The sequence below is a fragment of the Nipponia nippon genome, unplaced genomic scaffold (assembly GCF_047370975.1).
Source record: "Nipponia nippon isolate SJK-2023a ecotype South Korea unplaced genomic scaffold, ASM4737097v1 scaffold_9, whole genome shotgun sequence".
Taxonomy (NCBI): domain Eukaryota; kingdom Metazoa; phylum Chordata; class Aves; order Pelecaniformes; family Threskiornithidae; genus Nipponia; species Nipponia nippon.
Window position 1 is genome coordinate 42,406,855 of NW_028262413.1, and position 20,650 is coordinate 42,427,504.

Consider the following 20,650-nt stretch of genomic DNA (forward strand, 5'->3'; position numbering starts at 1 on the left):
TGCAGAGTGGTTTTGCCTTTTGAATCCAGGTGTAAGCCTAGCTTCTTGATGGGGACTTTGTGTGATTAAAGGTATTCCTCTTCTGTGCTGCTACAACCAGTTTCTCCTCTTGTCAGGCTCTGGTTCATGATCACAGGACAAAGGGATTTACAGCACAGGGACTCGCAGCCCTCTAACGAGGGATCACACAAGGCTCTCGGATTCACCAAACTTCAACAAGCAACAGCCCCTTTCCCATTCCCTCCCTAAGCATAACACACAACACAAGGGGGATTTCAAGAACATGTTTAATGATGGCAGTTTCTGCTGAAACATCAGAAGTCCATTCAAACTAGTCTTACCAATTTTTTCTTAAAAAGAAGCTTTGGTCACAATGACAAATTCTCTTAAACATTTTTTAAACAAAGTTCAAGCAATTGCACAAAACAAAATGCATGGTCCTGATAACTCCTCACACAAAAACTGCAGCAGCAGAAACTCATCTAACAGAAGAAAAAACCCTTAATGAAACCCATAGCCCACCACCCAGCAGAGATTATACCACGTACAGTGAACTGGAGGGAACAGTTATGAACAAAATGTTCAAATGCATCAGTGCTTGTGTGTTCAAGCTTTGTTAGTGCTTGTAGACTTCTACAAGTCAGTTTGGGCTTAGGATAAGCATTAGGATAGCACAAGTTAGTGCTAGTTAGATGTTCATGTCCACATATTCCAGGGACAAAAAGCAAAAAACAAAAAACAAAAACCCCACCCCAATACAAAGCTACCTGTATACTTCTGACTTAATTCTGCAGGCAAGCATGGCACACCAGCTTCTGGCTTCTCAAATCTAATCTCCAGTGACAGGGCTGTGGTTGGAGTAAAGAAGCTGCAATTCTGTGCAGGGTTTTTCCTCCACAGCACAGCATGCACAAATAGGAAAGCCTCTAATTTGCTTGCTCTGTTTGACTCTGCTACCAGTTGGTGGATTTTGTAAGCAGTGAGCGAGCAACAGGCAGACATCTGTAATAACATTTCTCTTTTCCTTTTCTGTAACAAAAAAATATGCCTTTAAAAATGCTCTTGAACAAAGCAAGTTTGACTATGCAACACAAAATAGCAGCAGATACTAAGACACATTACAGTCACAACGAGATTAAATCTGCAGTGTAAGATACACAGAACATTAAGGTAAAACATTCATGTAGTGGTTAATGGCTATTTCTTCTCCAATGAACTCCTAGAACTACCTGAACCAAACAGTCCAAATTATTAAAACTATGTTTTAAACAAATTCCTACCATTAAAAAAATATTCATATATATACTATTAGATGAGTCACATCAAGTGCTCTTAAAATCTTAACTAAATATAGCTATAGAATATTTAACCAGACACTTTAAATCACATACAGCAACTTTTGTAGAGGTAAACATTGCCTCACATTTGCAACAGCAATTGAGTATCAAACAAAGCATTTGGATTATTTTCATGACCATGAGCAACTGGTGAGGTTGGCCTTTTATTTCCACCAAGCAGCTGCTGCTTCCCTATAAGTACTTTTTAGCTTGTGGCACACGGTTTGGGACCTCCTCGAGGAGCCAGAGCATCCCAGCGGCAGTTAGGCACTGCCATCTTCACCATCTTAAATGCCTGATCCCTGTCCACCACTGAATTTGGCCACATTATGGAAACAGTGGGATCTTTTAGCCACAAGCAAGGAAAGTGGATGGCCTTTGCCAACCTAACTCAGCAAGTGACCTGAAGTTGGTGGAAAAACTCCTGATTTCAAAACTGACTCACCCTCGGAAAGGAGAAGTGTCCTTTATGCACCTTTTCCTCTCATCTCTCTCCTACATAACTTGGTCTCGCCTTTCTTTTGTGCACAGAGGAGGTTTCATTCCTTCTCCACCACTCTTCCAGCATGCCCGATGCTCAGCTTAATGAGTCTGGCAGAAGAGTGGACATGAACATGTTGCCATGGTGTCTGCTCAGACAGGGCAGCCACCTCACTCCATCGCCTCTTTCTGCAAATGCAAACAGAAGCTTTTAACCTCTCTCTCCTCTCAGCATCGCCACTTCTCTGACTTCAAAAGGACTCAGCCTGCCTAAGTAGTTCAATTCCCAGTCTTCAAAGTACTTTTGTCCTGAAGAGACACGATATTTCCTTCAGAATCATTCAGCCTAAGTCTGAAACCTGTTTTACCTAGGTGGGGAAAGAGCCCCAGATCTCATCTCAACCCACAACATCATTCAACTTACTGGTCCCCGCGATTCCTACCAGCCAGACCACAACCCGCTCAGCCCCATCCTCACCTCGCAGCTGACACGTTAAATATTGCTTAGTAACAGTAATACGGAATGACTCAAATTCATTCCATGAATGAAAATAACATAGCATTTTTATATTGCCTTGATGACTAATATTAACACAACAGCCTGCTGCGGGATTTTTCCATCCAGGCTGAGTGGGCTGTTTGCAAAGTCTTTGCTGAGTCATGGCTAGGGAAAGCAAGCTGTGTTATGGAAGCTTCTTTGATGAAAGCACAAGGCTGCTGGAAAAGAAAAAATTTCCCCTTCACCTCCTTTTACTGACTACAGGGCCCAAGGGAACCGCACAGAACTGGCGTAGGTCACGGTGTCATGACAAAGCAGTTCAGTGTTCTCAGCAAGCCTCAAATCCCAATCGGCCTTCAAAAGAAACCCCAAAACTGGCAGCTTGCTGCAAGGATGGTGCTTTGCCAGATACTCTGCAGTCTCCTTGAGGGGTTGTAACTGCAGGAGGTTAGTAGAGGGTCAAGCAAACAGTGGGACAATCCTAAAACAATTGGAAAACATGCATTCCCCAAGAAAAGCAAGGTTCCAGCCAGCTTAAAAACCCAAAATAAAAGGTATTAAGGGGTGCAGTGAACAGAGAATAAACATGTCAAAGAGAAGTCTGAACTGCATCTGTGGTTACTTTAAAGGAAAACCACAAAGTAAATAAACTAAACCAGTTAGGTTTGCCCTTACTAAGATGGCCTGGAAAGTGTACATGCCTGCGGTCTCCTAAACCCAGTCCATCCAGATGCAGCAATCTAATTCTCGTAGTGTCATCCCACAGCTCTGACCTCTGCAGCACAAAGCACAGCACAGAGCGATGGTTAAAAATGCATCCTTGAGTTAAATGGGATTTGTCAAGCAGGTGGTAGGGGAAACCTTCCAGTTTGATACAGATTAAGATCACTTACATGAAGCTTCCATGAAAAAATAAGAGGTGTTCTTTCTGCAATCGGATCATTCCACATGAGGACTTATTTTGCTTAGAAAAAAGGTAATACAGATGAATTGTAGACAAGTTACAGTAAGCACAGGACAGTACAAAACACTGTTTTTACTCCCTGTGGAAGGGCAGAAAATTACAAAAATATATCTTCTTTAATCCAAGATTGTTGTAGTTTCGGGCATGCCTGATTCTTCCTATTTCCCTGTGGTCTCATTTATTCAAGTTAGTCTGATCAGAGCTCCTTGGGATGGTGAGAATGCCATTCTGAAGGCTTAGTGCAATTGTTGTTTTTAAAAAAAAAAAAAAAATCAGTAGCAAGTCAAGAAAATTTTCTACAGGAGTCAACCTCTTACCTCCCCCCCCCCCCCAAAGTCCTACACTAAACATACAGTGTGGCATTTCAGCATGGCTTACATTTTTACCACCTAAAATTGTACGTCACCTCTGTAAGGCCCCAAAAACACACTTCCTGATTTTTTTTAAATACATGATCTGTTTAACAATGACCAAAGTTTAACAGTGACTGAAGTATTGAATTAGGATTTTAGAAAATAAGTCCTTGGGGCAGCTTGGTTCATTCTTCTTTGTCTTCTTTCTTCTGCAAAACTTATTTAGACCGTAATGAGCTGCAAGTCAGTACACAGGGCTGCATCTTGTCATGCTTTAGTGACACCACAGCACTCCTAAAGCAAGAGAGAGATGAGTTTGCAAAGAGGAACTCTGGTCATTCCAACGCAGTAGTTTGGAAACCAGGGAACTGAATGGTGACGTTTTGGTCAGAAGATCCATAGCCTGCTGTACAAACAGCACCTCGAGGAGGTGAGGCTTGGTTTGGTTGTAACGCTGCAGAGATGAAAGCCTCCCCTTTCACAGTTATGGCTTCAGCAGGTCCCTCAACAGCAGAATGACATCTTGCAGGGCTCCATGTTGCTGCTTTACCTGGAAAGCAAGAAGAATTAGTACAGCTGTAGATTTGCAATTAAATAGCTCACAGGCAGAGACAAGAACCCATGTGCAAAGTGGAAAAAAAAAACAAAACAAAAAACCAAAAAGCCACAAAGGAAAAGGCAGCATTATTCACTGTGATTGCCAGCAGTTCCCTCCAGCAGTTGATTTCTATGGTGACGTTGGGCACTGACGTGATGTTAACACCATGCCAGGAGAAGCTAGATAGACCAAGCAAAGAAAAAGCAGAGTTATAGCAGACAAAACCCAGATGCTGGAAGATTCTATGACCAGCCACTGTCATAGTGACCGGTCATAGTCATGACCAGCAGACCAGAGAAGGGAGTGTGCACAGGGGGGCTGCTATTTCACTGCACGTGAAATGGCACCTTGGACCTCAGAGCTTTTTTCACACCAGTGCAGCCCCTTACTAACCAACACACGTGGACTATCCTCCCTGCTATGGATTCTCCTCCTGACACCCTACTGCTTTAACTGCTTGAGAGTTCAAAAAAAAAGGTCTGAATAGGAACGTGTTACACGCCATGAAGGAGGTGAGAGCCCTCCCATAGGACAGCACTGCCAGCGTACAATCGACTGAACGAGGCAGCAGAACGTGGTGTGCTCTGTAACAACTGTTACAGCCAAGGGAGGAAAGAACCTGGCTTTCAAAAACCAAATGAAAAAATGCTTTTTGACCATCTCTTTCCTCCCCTGTTGTGGACCCATGGGAAGTCCTTAACAGCAGCACCAAAGCTTTGGTAATTTGTTGTATTTATAGTAAGCAGCTGACTGTGTTAGTTATTTGTACCCCCTTCAGATGAGGATAAATGGTACCCCTCCATTTATACACAACTTGTCACTGCTGCCTGCTGGGGGAAAAAAAAAAAATTAAGCTGCTACAAACCCCAGCGCAATTCACCTAGCATCATCCAGAACGGCCTGCGGCTTTTGCTGGCAAAAAAATCCATTAGAGCTGCTCCCTTGAGAGTCAACACCTTGCTGTAACAAGCAGACAATACCATGCTCCATTCAGAGCTGCACACACAGTCAGGATCTGGAAAGGACGTATTCAAAGAGAAGACACTGATAGTGTAACTCTCATATTTTACAGAGACTCCCAAAAGACTTGAGCACATCAAAGGCTGAGCCCTACAGCTGTGATGAAGATGTTTCCACACAGTTCAATGCTATCGGCACCTGAAAAAGGGATGAATCCAGCCTTTACATATGGTGCATCTTTCCTCTAAAACATCCTGCAAGCTCTCAAAAGCCCTTTAGTCCCATGGTGGTTGAATAAATGTTACCGTCCTCTTCCCTCTGCCAGCCACTACTCCTTACACATAAATCTTCCTGCTTTCAAGAGCACTTTGGAAGATGCATTCCTAAAATGCTTCTGCGTTTTGCTAGTGCTGCTGCTGTCAGAGGGAAAAATGACAATCAGCGTGGAAAACAAACCGAGAAATTTCACTTAGCCAACAGGAAGGATGGAAGTTTCAATCTGCCCCAAGAAAAACTTTCTTTCAGTACTTATTTAGGAGCCTGACATTGGGGTTGGGACAATTCCAGCTCTGGCATTTAAATTCCAAGTTATTCCCTGACTCCAGGCTCTCACGTGGCACACGTCACCCCGGACTCATAATACTCTGCAGAGATGGTTGTGAAATTCACCCAGCTGGGCTCAGCAAGCGTAGCAAGAGCAGAACGCACTGCCTCCAACAGCTGCAAGTCAGCAGGGAGAGGGACACTGCTGATATCCCAGATTACTGAAGTGCTTTCAAAGCCTTTCATGTGCAAGGCACCACAGAATTTATTCAGTGCTTGTTTTCAGTTTTCTATTGAAGCTGACAAGAAATCCCCCAATGAGCTACATGAGAGTTAATAAGCTTAATAAGCTAACAATTTTATTTACCTTTTCAGAAACTGGTTCTTTTTGCAGCTCTTTTAATCTCTTTTCTCTTATTACACAAAACAAGCAGAGTGCTCTGTGACGGGGGATGGATGCTAACACCAGTTTGTCAGGGACATTTGCCTGTAACCTACTTTACTTCGCTCCTCTCTTCTTGAGTACCACACAGTGCCAACTGCCTGAGGAATCAATGGGTTAGCCCCATCAAGAAGAAGATCATGAAGCCTGTGCAATGTTCCCTTGCCTTCTTGAAAGAAGGTGCTAAAGTAGCAAAGAGGAGAGGGAAATCTTAAAATCAAGATGTATTGGTGGGATGAGAAAGAGCACACTTGGAGGACGGGATTAAGCTTTCCACTAACTCATTTTCCAAGATGTGCAGCAAGTGTAATCCCATCATAAAACATGAAAAAAATACCTGACATCTGGAAAATGATGACCAATACAGTTAATATGGTCCAAAAATCGATTGGACAGAGATACTTTTCAGCCTTCAGCAGCACAGATTGAACTGGCGATCAAGAAACAAACACCCTTTCCATGTTCAGTTTGCTTTCTTTGCGTAGCTCTATCATAATTTCAGAACAATTCCTGAACTTTTTATCCAAATGCCTCTTTCAATACCAGAGCAGATACACACAGAAAACAATCCTCCATATCAAAAAAATGGTTTCCATGAAGCTTTTCAAGGAGGTGTTAATGTCTAAGTGATTTGCCATCTTTGCTCTGTGACAATCTTTGATTTAACTTTCAGCCTCTTGTCACACAGAAATTGTGCTTGCAGGATTAGAGAAGCCATTGACAGAGCTGCTTCCCTGCTACTGAAATGAGATCGCAAAGCAGGTATCTAATCTGGTGCATGCACGCTTCTGCATTTGTCAGAGGCAGGCAGTGGGTGGCTTTTGCATCCACAGAAAGGACCGTGTTTGGTTAAGATTTTGAAGTTGTCTCATTAGCCTGCTTTACAGAAGGAAGGTGGTTATTTCTCATTGCTCCACAGCCCAAGGGAAGTGGGGGGTGAGATCTACCGGGAGCCCAAAACCTTAAAGCCTCCTGGAAAAAAAAGAAATGTAAAAAAAAAAAAAAAAAAAAAAAAGAAACAACCTTCATCCAACAGCCCAATTTATAGTCTGCTGTTCTTTGATGCCTCTTGTAAGACTGGAAACAAATACACACAAGGACAAAGGACTAAAGGAAAGAAAATTAACTGCATGAGAACAATTGGAGAGGTATATGTTGCTTCTCCCCTGTTGCTGCTAGATACCGACTGCCTTTTAATTAGAGTGCTGTTTGCATTACATGGGGGAGACAGCACAGAATCTCAATTACTCCCCCAAACACAGATGCCAGTGCCAGTACAGATCTTTCAATGATGGGAGGGGGCCTCAAACAAACCAGCCCAGAGCCTACCCACATCATCCTCAGCAAAGACCTATGCTACAAACCCCAAACAAGACTATTTATGACCTGCATATCAGTCAGAGTAGGTTAATACTGGGGTAATGTACTTAGTACTATGCACAGGAGGTACCCAATGTCATGGCACTCCGAGCCAGCTCTTCAGATTTTTCCCTACTGCCATGCGGGTGGTAACCCCAGAGATGTGAAAGCATAGGATTGTCTTACAGTATATATAAGTCACACTTGAATGGAATAATGCTTATAGTCCACCACAGCCAACATGTCCCTGCTGTGTTGCTCTTTGGAAAACTCATTCCCTTTCCACTCTGGTCCTTTGTTTTCTCAGAAGCCTGTATTTTAAAAATACTTTTGGTGCCTTTCTAGTGGAAAGCACTGACCAAATACCATTGTGAGTCATGACTTTATGGAGAATGAACCATTTTCCCCATAGTTTCACAGCCTTTAAATCAAAAATGAACAGGACAAAAGATTCTGGCTAATTTCATGTAATATTCAGGAGCCAGGGAGACTTTGAAAATTCTAGGTTTAAACAGCTACGGAAAGTTAGTTTCTGATGTAGATATGGCAGCACGTATGTTACAACACTGAACAATGGGCAGTCCAGCCCACAGGCATATCTTTCAGTACCAGTAATGACTCTTGTCAGCCTAGGCACTGCACCAGTGGATCCTGCCTTAGCACAGGGCTGCATGAGCTTTAGCCTCTCTGAAAGGAATCCCAGTAATGGTACAGTCACCAAAGCAGCAGCACCTGGTCAAAATCCCCTTGCCAAGACCTGGTAGCACAGACAGGCCAGAAGGCTGTCATGCCATACGCCAAGTAAGCACCGCTGCTAGGAGGCTGCTTGAATAAATCCAAACAGCCGCCACAACTGATACTGACTGCTGGCAAGGATGCACCTTCATTTGAATTAAAAAATAAATAGATAGAAGAGAGAGCACGGAATATTCTAGCTCATGGGTACTTGTCAAGAAAAACCTGTCACTCCTCTGTCCCCATCACAACTGCTTCCAGGTTGGTGCAACTCATGATGTGTTCCTTTAGTTGGCTGACAAACTGAAACAGCAGTATCATCCCATTCCTTATCCATCAGCCCTAGCGACACCTCTGCAAGTTTACCTGATGCATCTGCACAATTTTATTTTTTTTTTGAGATAACAGAGAGGGGAAGTAGTTTTCCTGACTTAGCAATTAGTGAAGGCTCTTTTAAAACTGTAGGCACTTGCTGAATATCAAAACAAACCTATTGCTCCAGTTGTGTAGCTACCTGCATGTATTTATAGCTTCCATTAACCTCAGAGATGGATAAAGTTACCTCTCCTCACCCTGTCTTCCTGGAATCTGCACCCAGCTGCAAAAAACAAAGGAAGCCTTAGATGGAACAAGGCAACTATTTCCTGAATGTCAATTTTTTTGCAGGGCTGGAGAAGGAACCCCAGCGGAACAGCTGGTAGACATTAGTTCACTGACTTACTGCAGGCATGTCTGAGATGCCCCTTCTGCAGCTCTAGCCCTCTCTTCCCTATGAAGAACCTCCTGACTGGTTTAATGGGGACATCAGTGGTCAAACTCAGCAATTCAAATTTGCAAAGAAGTGTCTTTACTGGTGACAGGAGATAGGAACTGTTTGGGAACGTAGTCTTCGAGCCACACAAAGGGCCCAAAGAGCTTGATACCTTTTACAGCAAATGTATCCTCAAAGCAGCTTTCCCAAAATCAGTTCTGCTAAGCAGTTGTCCGTAAGATGATCTCTCCCTCTAAACTGAGGTAGTTCTCTTTGAGCTAAAAAATGTAGGTCTGAAACTGCAAGGACTTCAGAAAATGTGGAATTTAATAGCTGTTGCACTGTGGCAGAAAGGAAGAATTCCCACAGCTGAAGAGAGGACTGGTTGGCTAAGAACCAAAAACCCCTACGGTCTCCGAACAGAACACCACACAAGGTGAAGAGCCATTTGTACTGCTAAGGAACCCACGAAGACCGAGTAACTTTTGTGAAAGCATCAGCACAGCATGTGCTCCAGGGAAGCAACACCAGATAACACAACCACAGCTCTCAGGAGTCAGATGGTTTCCAGCAAGCTCTCTTCTTTGTTCATCTAGTATTTTACTATTAGACACCTTATACTGAAGCACTGCCATGATTAAGAATCTTCTGTTCTGAGTGTTTGGAAACCCTGTCTGATCTCACTACCCAAAGTTCACAGAGAAAGTATTCAGTTAAGAGGAAAAGGGGCAGGAGACACAGACTGTTAAAGCAGGCCATGGCGAGACAGATCTCTGCACTCTGGGTTTAACAAAGCTCAGTCCCAAAGTAAAAACTGCACAAGCTGAAAGGATTAGTGCAAACACAGGGCAGCTACAGAGAATGGCAACGGTCATGCAAGGACTGATAGGAGTCTTTTAATTCAAGAACTAATTACTTACACATAAAGGCACGACTCATACCCTTCATTGTTTCATGGCTTCCAACTATTGCCTAACTTTTATAGACAAACACCACAGTTATTTTGAAAACGACCAGCAGAGCGTGCGGTGGTGTGTGTTTTAGATGCTGGCACACATGTGCTTGGAGCAAATGTGTTGTTCCCCCTTTCCAAAGTTAGGAGATGGGCAACATGAGTAAAGTCTGTAAAATCTCCAGTTAGGAGTTGTCAAGATCTGTGTTTTTATAATTAGGAGAGCTTATTTCAGCCAAAGTGAGACAGATTTTAGAGTAGGCCTTATTTGGATGAGAATGCAACTCAAATGCTGTGGATGGCTTGATGCAAATAAAAATAAGAGATGCAGATACCCTGATGCCATAAATCAATGCGAAGCATCTTTATGTGCTGAGTGGTTGCTATAAATCTCAGGCCCAGAATAGGCACCAAAAGTTTTGGGTTGTCACACCGCTTCTATCTCGAAAAGACAAACATATTTAAGGGAAGTTTGTTGCTAAGGGATAACTGCTAACAACATCAGCAAGGGACCACAGTCCTCTCTTTGTCACAGAACAACATGAGAGCACCCTGGTACAAACCCAGAGGTTGGTGGAGATTCGCCATCATTTCCCTCCCAGGCTCACGGCAGCGCCTGGGAAAGCAGCCCTTGATTCACAGCCCTCTGTCCAGTGCGTGTGTAGACACTGAGAGCACAAAGGAACGAATGCCAACAGCTGCCTGAGAGGGGAAGTTCAGTCTGTTAAACCTTGTTAGCTATTTGGGGCACGTGTATTCCGTTGTGCTGCTCTGCAGAGGAAAGAGGAGGGCAGACAGTCTAGGGGTAGTGATATGGTTATTACAAGAGCAGGAGAGTACAGAGCAATGTGTGCTGAGAAACCAGGCGGAGGGACTGTAAAGAGTGATAATGCTTGGGCAAAGTGAAAGAGAGACTGTGACTGCCTCATCTCTGCCAAGCTGGCCCAGCAGAGGAAAAAAGAGCTGTCTTCACTAACAAGAGCTCAGTGAGCAAGCCTAACCGGACAGGCTCGCAGCAGTACCTGTATTTCACATCAAACACTGTTGAGTCTTCGTCCTCATCGTCTTCTTCATTCAGAGGAGCCATTTCTACCCGCTCGGCTGGAGTGGTGATTATGTCATACTTCCTGGTCTTCTTAATCCTCTTGCCAGACCTGAAACACAGAGATGGGGAAGGAAGCGTCGTCTTTATACAGTATTCCTTGGAGAGGCTGAAGCTGTTCCCACCAACACTGAATCACTGCCCGGTTTGATTCAGACCTCCCCAGACACAAAGGCTGTGGAGCCAGCCTGCGTCCCCTCCCGCTGCCTTTCCAAGGCCACCGTTTGTGCCCGACAGCGTAGAGCACAGTTTCTTGTCAACTGCAATCCAGATCAACATCAGTCTTTCAGCTGCTGACAAACCAAAGATCCTCTGGCATCCAGGGCAGGCATATGAGTGCAGCAGCCCACTACATCCTCCTGCTGCCACGCTCAATAAGTGAGATGTGGGCTTAATCAGCTGAAGCAGCCTATGGTTTAGTGAACATGTTTAGATGAGAAAGCCCAGGTTAAGTCCTGCTGAGACAGGGGAATATTACAGGCAGGATTATAAGGAGCAAAGGGGTGGTGATGTTTGGGTACAAACACCCTGCCCTCTTTTCTTGCTATCAGGCCACGCTCAGGACTCCCAGAGCAACAACCTTGAGCCTTGTCTGAGAAGTTTCATGCTCTATACTGTTTTAGTGCTACAAAAGAATAATCAACTATCATTTGAAGCTAACCGTACCTACCACCTCTCCTCCTATAGACGCCAGCCTTACTTTCCTTTTGAGATGGCGATGCTCATGCGCCTGCATGTCCCATGGTTTTGAGAGATCTATTTTCTAATACTTACTTTCAATTAACAAACACTTGGTGTGTGGCTTTTCAACTAATTCTCTGCCTCTAGCTTGAATTGCGCAGGTCCTTTTTACTTCACCCACTCCTTTCGTTCATGTTAGGAGGGTCATGCATGAATCCAGTTTTGTGATTATACATTAAAGAAGGTGCTGATGTGTACGGCTAGCCTTCAGGGAGAAAAGTGGATGGTTTTGGTTCGCAAACTGCAGAATTTTCCTCTTCACCTTTTACAAAACAAAACTGGCAACTGCCAAGCATGAGAAGGGAGCTGGTGCAGGCACAAGCAAGCAGCCCCTAATTTTTGGTAATCACAACTACCGCTCCAAGCAGACAGCACGTCATGAGTACACTTTCACCATCAAGAAGTCTTGCCCTGGCATGTCATGCAAGGTGTGCCAGATTCAACATTGCCATTTTTGCATCAAGAACGGATGCCTTTTAGAGTTACACGGCGGCAAGAACCAAGATGAGAGCATTACAGAGAGACTGAGACTCAAGCCCTGCGTTTGCATCTCTACCGCAACGGTCCCTTCCAGGCTTAAAGTAAAGGGAATTTAAATCCATGAACAGCTCAGACGTGGAAGTCTCAGTGCCTCTGCTCAACGTTGCTTTTGGGCAGTAGTCCAAGGTGGAACAGAGAGGTCCCAGCCCTTGGGATGGAGCAGTTTGCATTTCCTCCCTGTTCTGAAGGCTAAGGTTGTATCAGAAGCAAGAAGAAAGTCGTCTCCTGTTGTCTAATCTTTATAGCAATCTGTGCCGCTGTGTCACGTAGAGCACAGGGTGGTTTGTTCTATTACTGCTGTTGTTGAAACAAGCAATTTTATATCCAATACAGTAGGACTCTTAACCCAAACACTTGAAAATCCTTTTGAAAACACTTCTCTATATTATTCTGCTTCTCAGCCAAGACCTAGCAGCAAAGTGATGCAGGGAGGTCTCATCTGACAAGTAATGCATTGCTTTTACAAGAAACATTTACTCACGCTGTGAAGTCTAAACATAGACCAAAACTAACCTGTGTCTACCTGTCAGAACAAGCCAAGCACATCTTACCACTTTGCCTTACACATACAGTCCGCAGGGGGTTTCCATAGGTTCACCCATTTCAGACCCTACCTGCGTATCAGGCCCACTTTCTTGAGAGACATCCTCCCTCAGTCCCTCCATTAGAAAACATAACTTATTCTATGGAGTTCATCTTACAGCAGTTAATATTGGAATGCTTGAAGCAATTACTGCAGAATAGGTATTTTTAGAAATAGAAAACGAGAACCCTCTAGCCTCCAGCCATTAATTAGTCTACTTGGGCTACACTTTAAAGAGGACCTGGAGCAGAATTTGCTGCACAGTGATCTATTAATCCTCCACAACCCTCACTTAACCACAGTGCTCATTTAGAGAAGGGAGGAAGCTCATTTTGCTGCTGGTTTTTGGCTAAGCCGCTACAATCAGTTGTTTGCCATTGGCAGGGCAAAAGGGTCTTTCCTTGCCTCTTCTCCCTCAATTAATTCTACACCAGATTACCTAGCTAATTTGTCATTAATCTGTACTTTTCAGTGGTCCATTTTCTCACACTTGCTCATTTGAACAAGTCCCCTAGGGTTCATAAATACTAGAAGAATTACCCAAGCTAACTTTAAAGGAAAGCCTTGGGAGTGTCACTACATCCACACAAAATAAGCCTGCCGTCAGGAAACCACTGCACATTAAAACTCCCGAACCTCCGTAGGATCCCTGTAATCATCAGTGACAACAACGCAAAAGGAAAAGCATTTTATCCAGCAGGTGGGACCAGGCAGCGTCTTTTGTTTGCAGGCAGACAGTGGAGTCAGTGGAGTAGCACAGGGCAGGAACTACAGAATACCAATGTTTCATGAACTTTGGAGACCTCTTGGACAGGATCAGGAGACGTTAGCCCTCATGGGCAAAGAGAGGATCTCCTTTCCAGCCGCATTCATTTTGTGTGGGGTTTTTTTTTTTTTACAGCAAACAAGAAGCGTGCTGGAAGCTGCGGTCAGAGTATGCCCCTTGCATAACAACAAGCTGAAACGCTCCCCAAGTGGTTTAGCCAGGGTAGAAGCGGTCCTGGGTATTTCAGCGCAGAAAACTGTCTTCAACTTTAAAAAAAAAAAAAGAAAAAAAAAATCACATTGCTTCTGCTGTCTGACTTCAGCCATTCCCCGTAATTAGAAGGGGATGCTACAGGTCTTGCACTGAATCATGAGAAGGGGAAAAAAAAAAAAGTTAACTGCAGCCAGGGATATTAACCTTTCACATTAGACCCAGTGCTGCTCCCACCAAAACCAACTCGTTGGTGTTAACAGAAGGCAGGCGTAGTGAGCACAGCGCTTAATTGAGAGAAGATGAAGAACAACTTATTGGACGTGGGAGCCTGTTTCCAGTTCCTCTGGAGCTGTTCAGCCACAGTGGTGTTCACACACTGGCACTGCCCTTAGGCTCGAAGGGCAGCACCACATGCCACGCCAGGGTCAGGTCCATCAGAAATCAGATTTACTCCTTCCACCGTGCCGCGCAGGGAGGGACAACATACAGAGATGGGCTGGAGCAGAACGCTGACTTTATGTCTCTGTATTTTGACCCAGGGCTATTTTTGATCAAGCACCAGTCATATGCAGCACTTCACCCTCCTGTCTGAGGCATCACGTGGCAGAATAAATGCTCAAGTCAACTCACTAGTTCATTATATTATTTACGCCTCTAATCTATTTTAGTCAAGAACCCTGATAGTCAAAGATAATGCTTTTCTTGACCCAGAGAGAGGTCTCTGTATTTCGAATCTAGCATTAATACTTCCTGCCAAGGGATGCAGAGGGAGGGGACCATCCCCTGCAAAAAAAGTAAAATCAACAAAAACCCTATCCCTTCTTAGCAGAGTGCTTACTGGAAGTCTAATTAAACCAGCTACAACCTTTCTCCTAGAACTGCAGCAATGTTATATCAGGAATGGAACTGGGACTAGTTTATTTGCTGTTAATGGACTGCCTTAGCAGTTAAAAAAAAAAAAAAAAAAAAAAACCTACGGAAATATAAACCTGGGGAAACTCCAGGGTTATTACCAGACGATGAATTAGATCAGTGATATTCCACTACTGTTGATCCATCTGGGTATCTCTGCTCTCTGGATGGTGCTGTATACAATGAAGTTAAACCACAAAGCTAAGTCCTCACATGTTTTCTGGATACACACTTTGCTGTAGCAAACCAAAGGTGCTGTGTTTTCTACCAATCAAGTCCTTAAGATGGAATATATGCGGCCACAAAAAGCAGAAGCATCCCCTTGTTTAACTGTGCTGCTAATAGGAGGGATGGATCAGAGGCTGCTACTGGGAATAACTTCAGGAACACCTAAATGGGATATTGTTGTGGTTCAATGAAGCAGTGATGTCTGTAAGTAATTAAAATACAGCCACTCACATCTGGTGGTCAGTACCAGTGCCAGCATGCACTTCCAAACATCATAGCACAGTCAGACCAATATCATCCGAGATGTGCTTGAGAAGTATCCTTGCTTTACAGGGCAGAGCTGCAGAAAACTTATGATCGACCCAAACTCTTCACGGCAGTGAATCCTACCAGAAACAGCATTTGTCCTCTGCTGTGACTGCTCACATCAGAGCTGTAAAGAGCCCAAGACAGATTCAGAAAGCGATGCCCTCTCCCTTCCTTCTGCCAATTTGCTGTTATGCTCACATCAAGACACTTCAGTCTTCCCAAAGACAGGACCTCTGGGACCCAGGACAACTGTCCCATTTGTCATTCTCCGTGGCTCTAGTTAAACTACGTGCATCTTAAACGAAGCTTTCAACGTGGGTCACAAATACGTGCTTTGGGGGTTTTTTTTGTTGTTTTTTTTTTTTTTTTTCTTCTCCATTTAAAGTCATTTTAATGGTGAGTTTTTCTTTCCTGTTCCTGGCAGAGGTCTTGTCTTTGCTGGAGTACTCTAACTGGTTATAATACAATTAATTTTAGATCAGTCAGACTCTCTGGGGTTAAGCCTTGGATGGCCCGAAGCAATTGCCCAGCTCATAGAACAAAGGGTCTTGTATCCTATGATCATATGCTTGAAGCTCTCTCGTCAATCTCAGTAATTTATACCAGTTTTGCAATTACTGGAAAACTAAGCTTAAAGTGGTTTTTGAGGAAGAAATCAAAACTGAACAACAAGCAATGTAGCAAAGCAGTGAGTTACAAAATAAGCAGGTAACTTCTCTCTAAAAATCTAGATAAAACGGCAGCCATTTCTAGCCTGGGTTCTGTTCATTCAAGGACAGGTCAAGACATGTAGCAAACACTTACAGCACACAGTTTTCTGCAACTAAAGCTTTGTGTTGCTTTCAGCTGGCCCATTTGAGCAGAAGTAACTTATCCAGTTTCCCCAGAAGGCATGTGGTCTACCAGCACAGATAGCCACATCTGAAAAATTATGTTTCCTGGGAGCTGATCCCAAGAATTGCATTGCAATGAAATGAACTGAGCTGCACCAGGAGAGAGAAATAGGGCACAATATGGGGGTAGAAAGGCAGTATCAAAAACTCAGATCAAGGAGATAATTTAGCTGCATGAACTGTTCATAAGCTGTTGCAAGACACTGTGTCTCTTGGTAATGCAACTTACCCAGCTATTTGATTGAGAATAACATGAAATTTGGTCCGCTGTGGAAATGGTTTTAGTTTGGGAGCATAGAGTGCCCAGGGGTATAGGAAAGAAAGCAAGCCCAGAACTGAGCTTGCCAAAAAAAAAAAAACCACAAAACACTATAGCAAATTAGGCCTTGACACATAGAGACAAGTAGCAAAGTCTTGGCTGGCCTTCATAGTCCCTAGTAGCCACAGAGAGAAAGGAAATTCAGACCACTTAGGGTGACACCACATTCTGAATCACAGGACCATCAGATGGATTCAGAGCATAACATTCCCAAAAGGAATGAAGAGGAATCTCTGAGCATTGTCTTAAAAACAGAGCTGGAAAGCTGGAGAAATATATCTATCCCTGCTCGAACAAAAAAAGGAAAATAATACATACATAAAAACATATAAAAATGAGATGTATTAAAAAAAATTTCAAAAAAAAATCCAATGCCTGTGACAAGAATATCTGTCCACACACTAGTTCATTTCATCTCTACAACCCATATCTAAAAGGATAATTTACTTCCAGCAACCCAGAACAATTTCACAGTGAAAGTTTAATCAAAGATTGGATTTCAGCAAAATCTCTGTAATAGTAATTCAATACACTTCAGAAAAAAAATCACAATGTTTTTGACTAAGTATGAACAAAGCTCTTATTCTGACGGAGAAAAGCTTTACATTTATTGAGGGTAAATCCCTTATCTCTTCTGCAACAGAATCTCCTCCGATCTATGTTGTCAGCTACAAGTGTGACACTGTACAAACATACCTGTTGGTATTCTTGTCTCATTTGCAGCTGGGATAACTGTTTACAAACAACTGCTCTGTCAGATAAAGAAACATACTCAGAAGCTGAAAGCTTCATTTTCCATCTTCCTTGCAGGGTTCTATTAAAGATATAGGAGAGATCTCAGAGGGTGGTTTGGGTTTTGGTTTTTTTTTGTTTTGTTTTGGTTTTTGTTTTTTTTTTTTTTTTAACATATCTTTCATGCTGCATTAACTCTGATCAGTTGCATAATGATGACTTTGGCATGGGAGAATTAATCCATCATTCCCAAGGTGACTTTAACCTGGACCTGTTGTTGCTGATTATGGTAGAGGGAAAGGTCTTTAAAGGCTATCCGTTTGCTTTCTTTGGCTAGAAATGTTCAGCCTTACGCCAGGTCTCCTTGACACAAGTTCTTGCTTTATACCCAGAAGAAACTGAGGCAGAGGAAATCTCTCTCCAGGATCAGAGAGAATTAGGAGTAGAAACTTGAGCTTTTCATTCTGCACGTAGTTATAGACTTCCTAATTCTAGCACAAATACCTACTACCAACTCTGCTGTTTGTCCATGACAACTTTATACAGCTGCAAAGTGGTTATATTGATTAAAAAAAAAATTCTCTTCAATATTTTACTGGGTTCTCCCAAACCACCTCACTTTAATGAGCAACTTTATTTGCATTGTCTCTTGCCAGCTGCTGCAACACATAAGAAGAATTTAGTTAAATGTCAATTTCTTTAGAAAATATCAGTTCTTATAATTTCGGTCTTTAAGACCACACTTTATAATACCACTGTTGTGAACACTGCCCTTCCTACATGGAATTAATCCAGAAGCAGGAGAAGCAGAGCCATCATGTAAATGCAAAGGAGCTGCTTGAAGACAAAACAAGGAAGAATTCGCCAGCTCCACTTGTTCAACGACTTCTGCCACCCGAGACGTGGCACACACCTCCTCCCTGCCGCTGAGAGCCTGCTGCTCCGCTCTGCAGGCTCTTTCCCGCTGCCCCTACCTACAAATCAGGTGACTGTTAACTACTGAAAGTTTGCAATCCTCCCTGGCAAAGCCGGGCACGAACAGGTGACAACTTTTTGTTTGTAGGCTGCACGAGACAGGGACAGCCTCTAGTGCACCACGGGCACTCTCGCCACTACCCTGAAATAAACAATAATTAACACTAACAGTGCCAAATGGAGCTTTAATATTTGCTTTTCTTCTGCTGTGGCAACAAGCCAAGAGGAAGACTGGCTTTCTAAAGGGGTTGAGTTTAATTTGCTCATGTCTCTCGCACTGGGAGACGATACCCGAGTTTCAAGGGCTGCCTGGGCAACTCAAGCACCGCCAGCACCACCTGACTTCAGCAGCATGAAGGGCAGTGAATGAACTGGCCCGCGCCAGTTACGCCACGCTAAAAGGACAAGATAGAAGCACCAAGCAGATGCAAACCTCTGCCCAGCTTCCTGCTGCTCACCAGCACTTCTCACGGCTCTGCGAGCGACCGGGAGCCTTCTCCCTTCTGTGCTGGGGGCAGGAGCTTGCATCCCTCAGCAATCTACCCGACTGAAATGTTGGGGAGTTTGGTTACACATCACAGTTCCAGTCAAATCAGGGCTCTGGTCTAAACCAACATCTACTTTTGGCTATGCTGGACCTCCTCAAGCCCGTTTGCTTAAGCTTCATTAAAAGGAAAAAGAAAGATTTATCTTTTTTAGCCAACGTGAGTTACTACGGCGGTGGCACCTGCGTTATCCGATGGGCGCACGCAGCACACGTGGCTGAGGATAGACGGGACCTCTCGAGATCAAGCGGGGCCACCCGGAGCCCGCTGTCCAGTTGGGCTTTGAGTATCTCCACGTAGGAGACCCCACAACCTCCCTGGGCCACCTATCCCAGTGACCCACCACCCTCACAGCAAAAAAACCCCACATTTTCGTATGTTCAGGTGGAGTTTCAGATGTTTCGGTTTGTGCCCACTCCAGTCCCCAGCCATCGCCGTGGCCCCATGCACACAGCTGGGATCCACGTACCCGACGCTTGAAAAAAGCCCCTCGAAGCCCAACTCCTGCCCTATTTTTCTGCAGAAGTGGAGGAAGATGCGGATTTTTGAGGCCGGGGACTCCCCAGGAGTTTCAGAAGGCATTTACACATGCTGTGCTTCAAGTCAGGCTTCAAAAATATTATGACCAAGCGAGGAGCCCGGTGCCGCCTGGGCTTCCCGCCTCTCCGGGGAGGCGCTGGGAGGTCGCGCCGCTGACGGGGCTTAACGGCTCCCGCCTGCCGGGGTCGGCGGGGAGGCCTCGGCCGGAGCCCACCCGACCCCCGGCTCCCCCGCTCCTCCTCGGCCCCGGGCAAGGGGAGCCCCGAGGCCGCGGGCGGAGCCTCGGCCCGCCAGCCGGCACCTGCCCGGGGAGGGCGCGGCGCGGCGCGGCCCGGGCGGGCCCTACCTGAAGACGCGGAGCAGGAGGCAGGCGATGAGGGCGGCCGTGAGGGCGCAGGCCCCGATGACGGCGGCCTTCAGCGCGGAGAGGTCGCGGAGCAGCGCGGACACGGGGCTGAGCTGGGCCCCGCTGTGGTTGCCGGGGGCGCCGGCCGGCTCGGCGGGCAGGCGGCTGCCGTTCACCACCACCCCCGCCGCCGGCTCCTGGCTGCCGCGGACGCCGGGCGCGGCCGGCAGCAGCAGCGGCAGCAGCAGGCAGGCCGAGAGCAGCAGCAGCAGCGGGGCTGCGGAGCGCATCCTGCCCGGCTCCGGCCGCCGCCGCGCCGAGCCCCGGAAGGCAGCGCCGGCCGGCCCGGCCCGGCCCGCCTCCCCGAGAGGCGCCGCCTCCCGCCGCCGGGGCCCCGCGGCCGGGGGCCGGGGCCGGCCGGAACCGCGGCCTTCAGCGCCTCCGCCCCGCCGTTCCTCCCGCCGCCCCCCGGCCCAGCGGGTTCCTCCGAGCCCCGGTGCCAACGCCATTTCCTCGCCGATAATGACCGCTTTTAATTACAACGCCCGGCATCTGCCCTGACGTGAAACGAAGCGATCCCAGGGTTCAAACCGCGGTCAGACGTGGCACAGACCCCCCTGTGCTGCCCGTCCAGCATGGCGTAGCTGCTAAACTCAAGAATTTCTAGATCAGATTTACTTTTTTTTTCGCCTTACCGCTGGTCACCTAGCCTTTGCTTCCAGGTTAACTTATTCACCGATATTTCACATCTTTAAAATCTTAAGAGTCGTGGAAATCATGACCGCAGTTCTGCAAACCGTCCTGGGTGTGCTGAGCCTGTGAACGGTGCCGTCAGCTAAGCCAGATGGGGAGACTAAACAGGGGAGCCCACGCTAGGGTACTGCTAAGATAGAACTCAGTTTTGCTCTCCATGTTTTGTATGGGCATGAGCTT

General features: G+C 45.4%; 1 protein-coding gene across 1 annotated transcript; it reads right to left on the minus strand.

Annotated features, from left to right (window-relative positions):
• Nucleotides 1-269: 269 nt before the first annotated feature.
• On the minus strand, nucleotides 270-20,058 carry FAM174B (family with sequence similarity 174 member B). The gene is made up of 3 exons (XM_087745185.1): nucleotides 19,718-20,058; nucleotides 10,996-11,127; nucleotides 270-4,183 (listed from the first exon to the last, which is right to left on the minus strand). Exons 1-3 carry the CDS (start codon nucleotides 20,005-20,007, stop codon nucleotides 4,180-4,182), a joined length of 426 nt encoding a protein of 141 aa, XP_087601311.1. The 5' UTR covers nucleotides 20,008-20,058; the 3' UTR covers nucleotides 270-4,179.
• Between the last annotated feature and the right edge of the window lie 592 nt (nucleotides 20,059-20,650).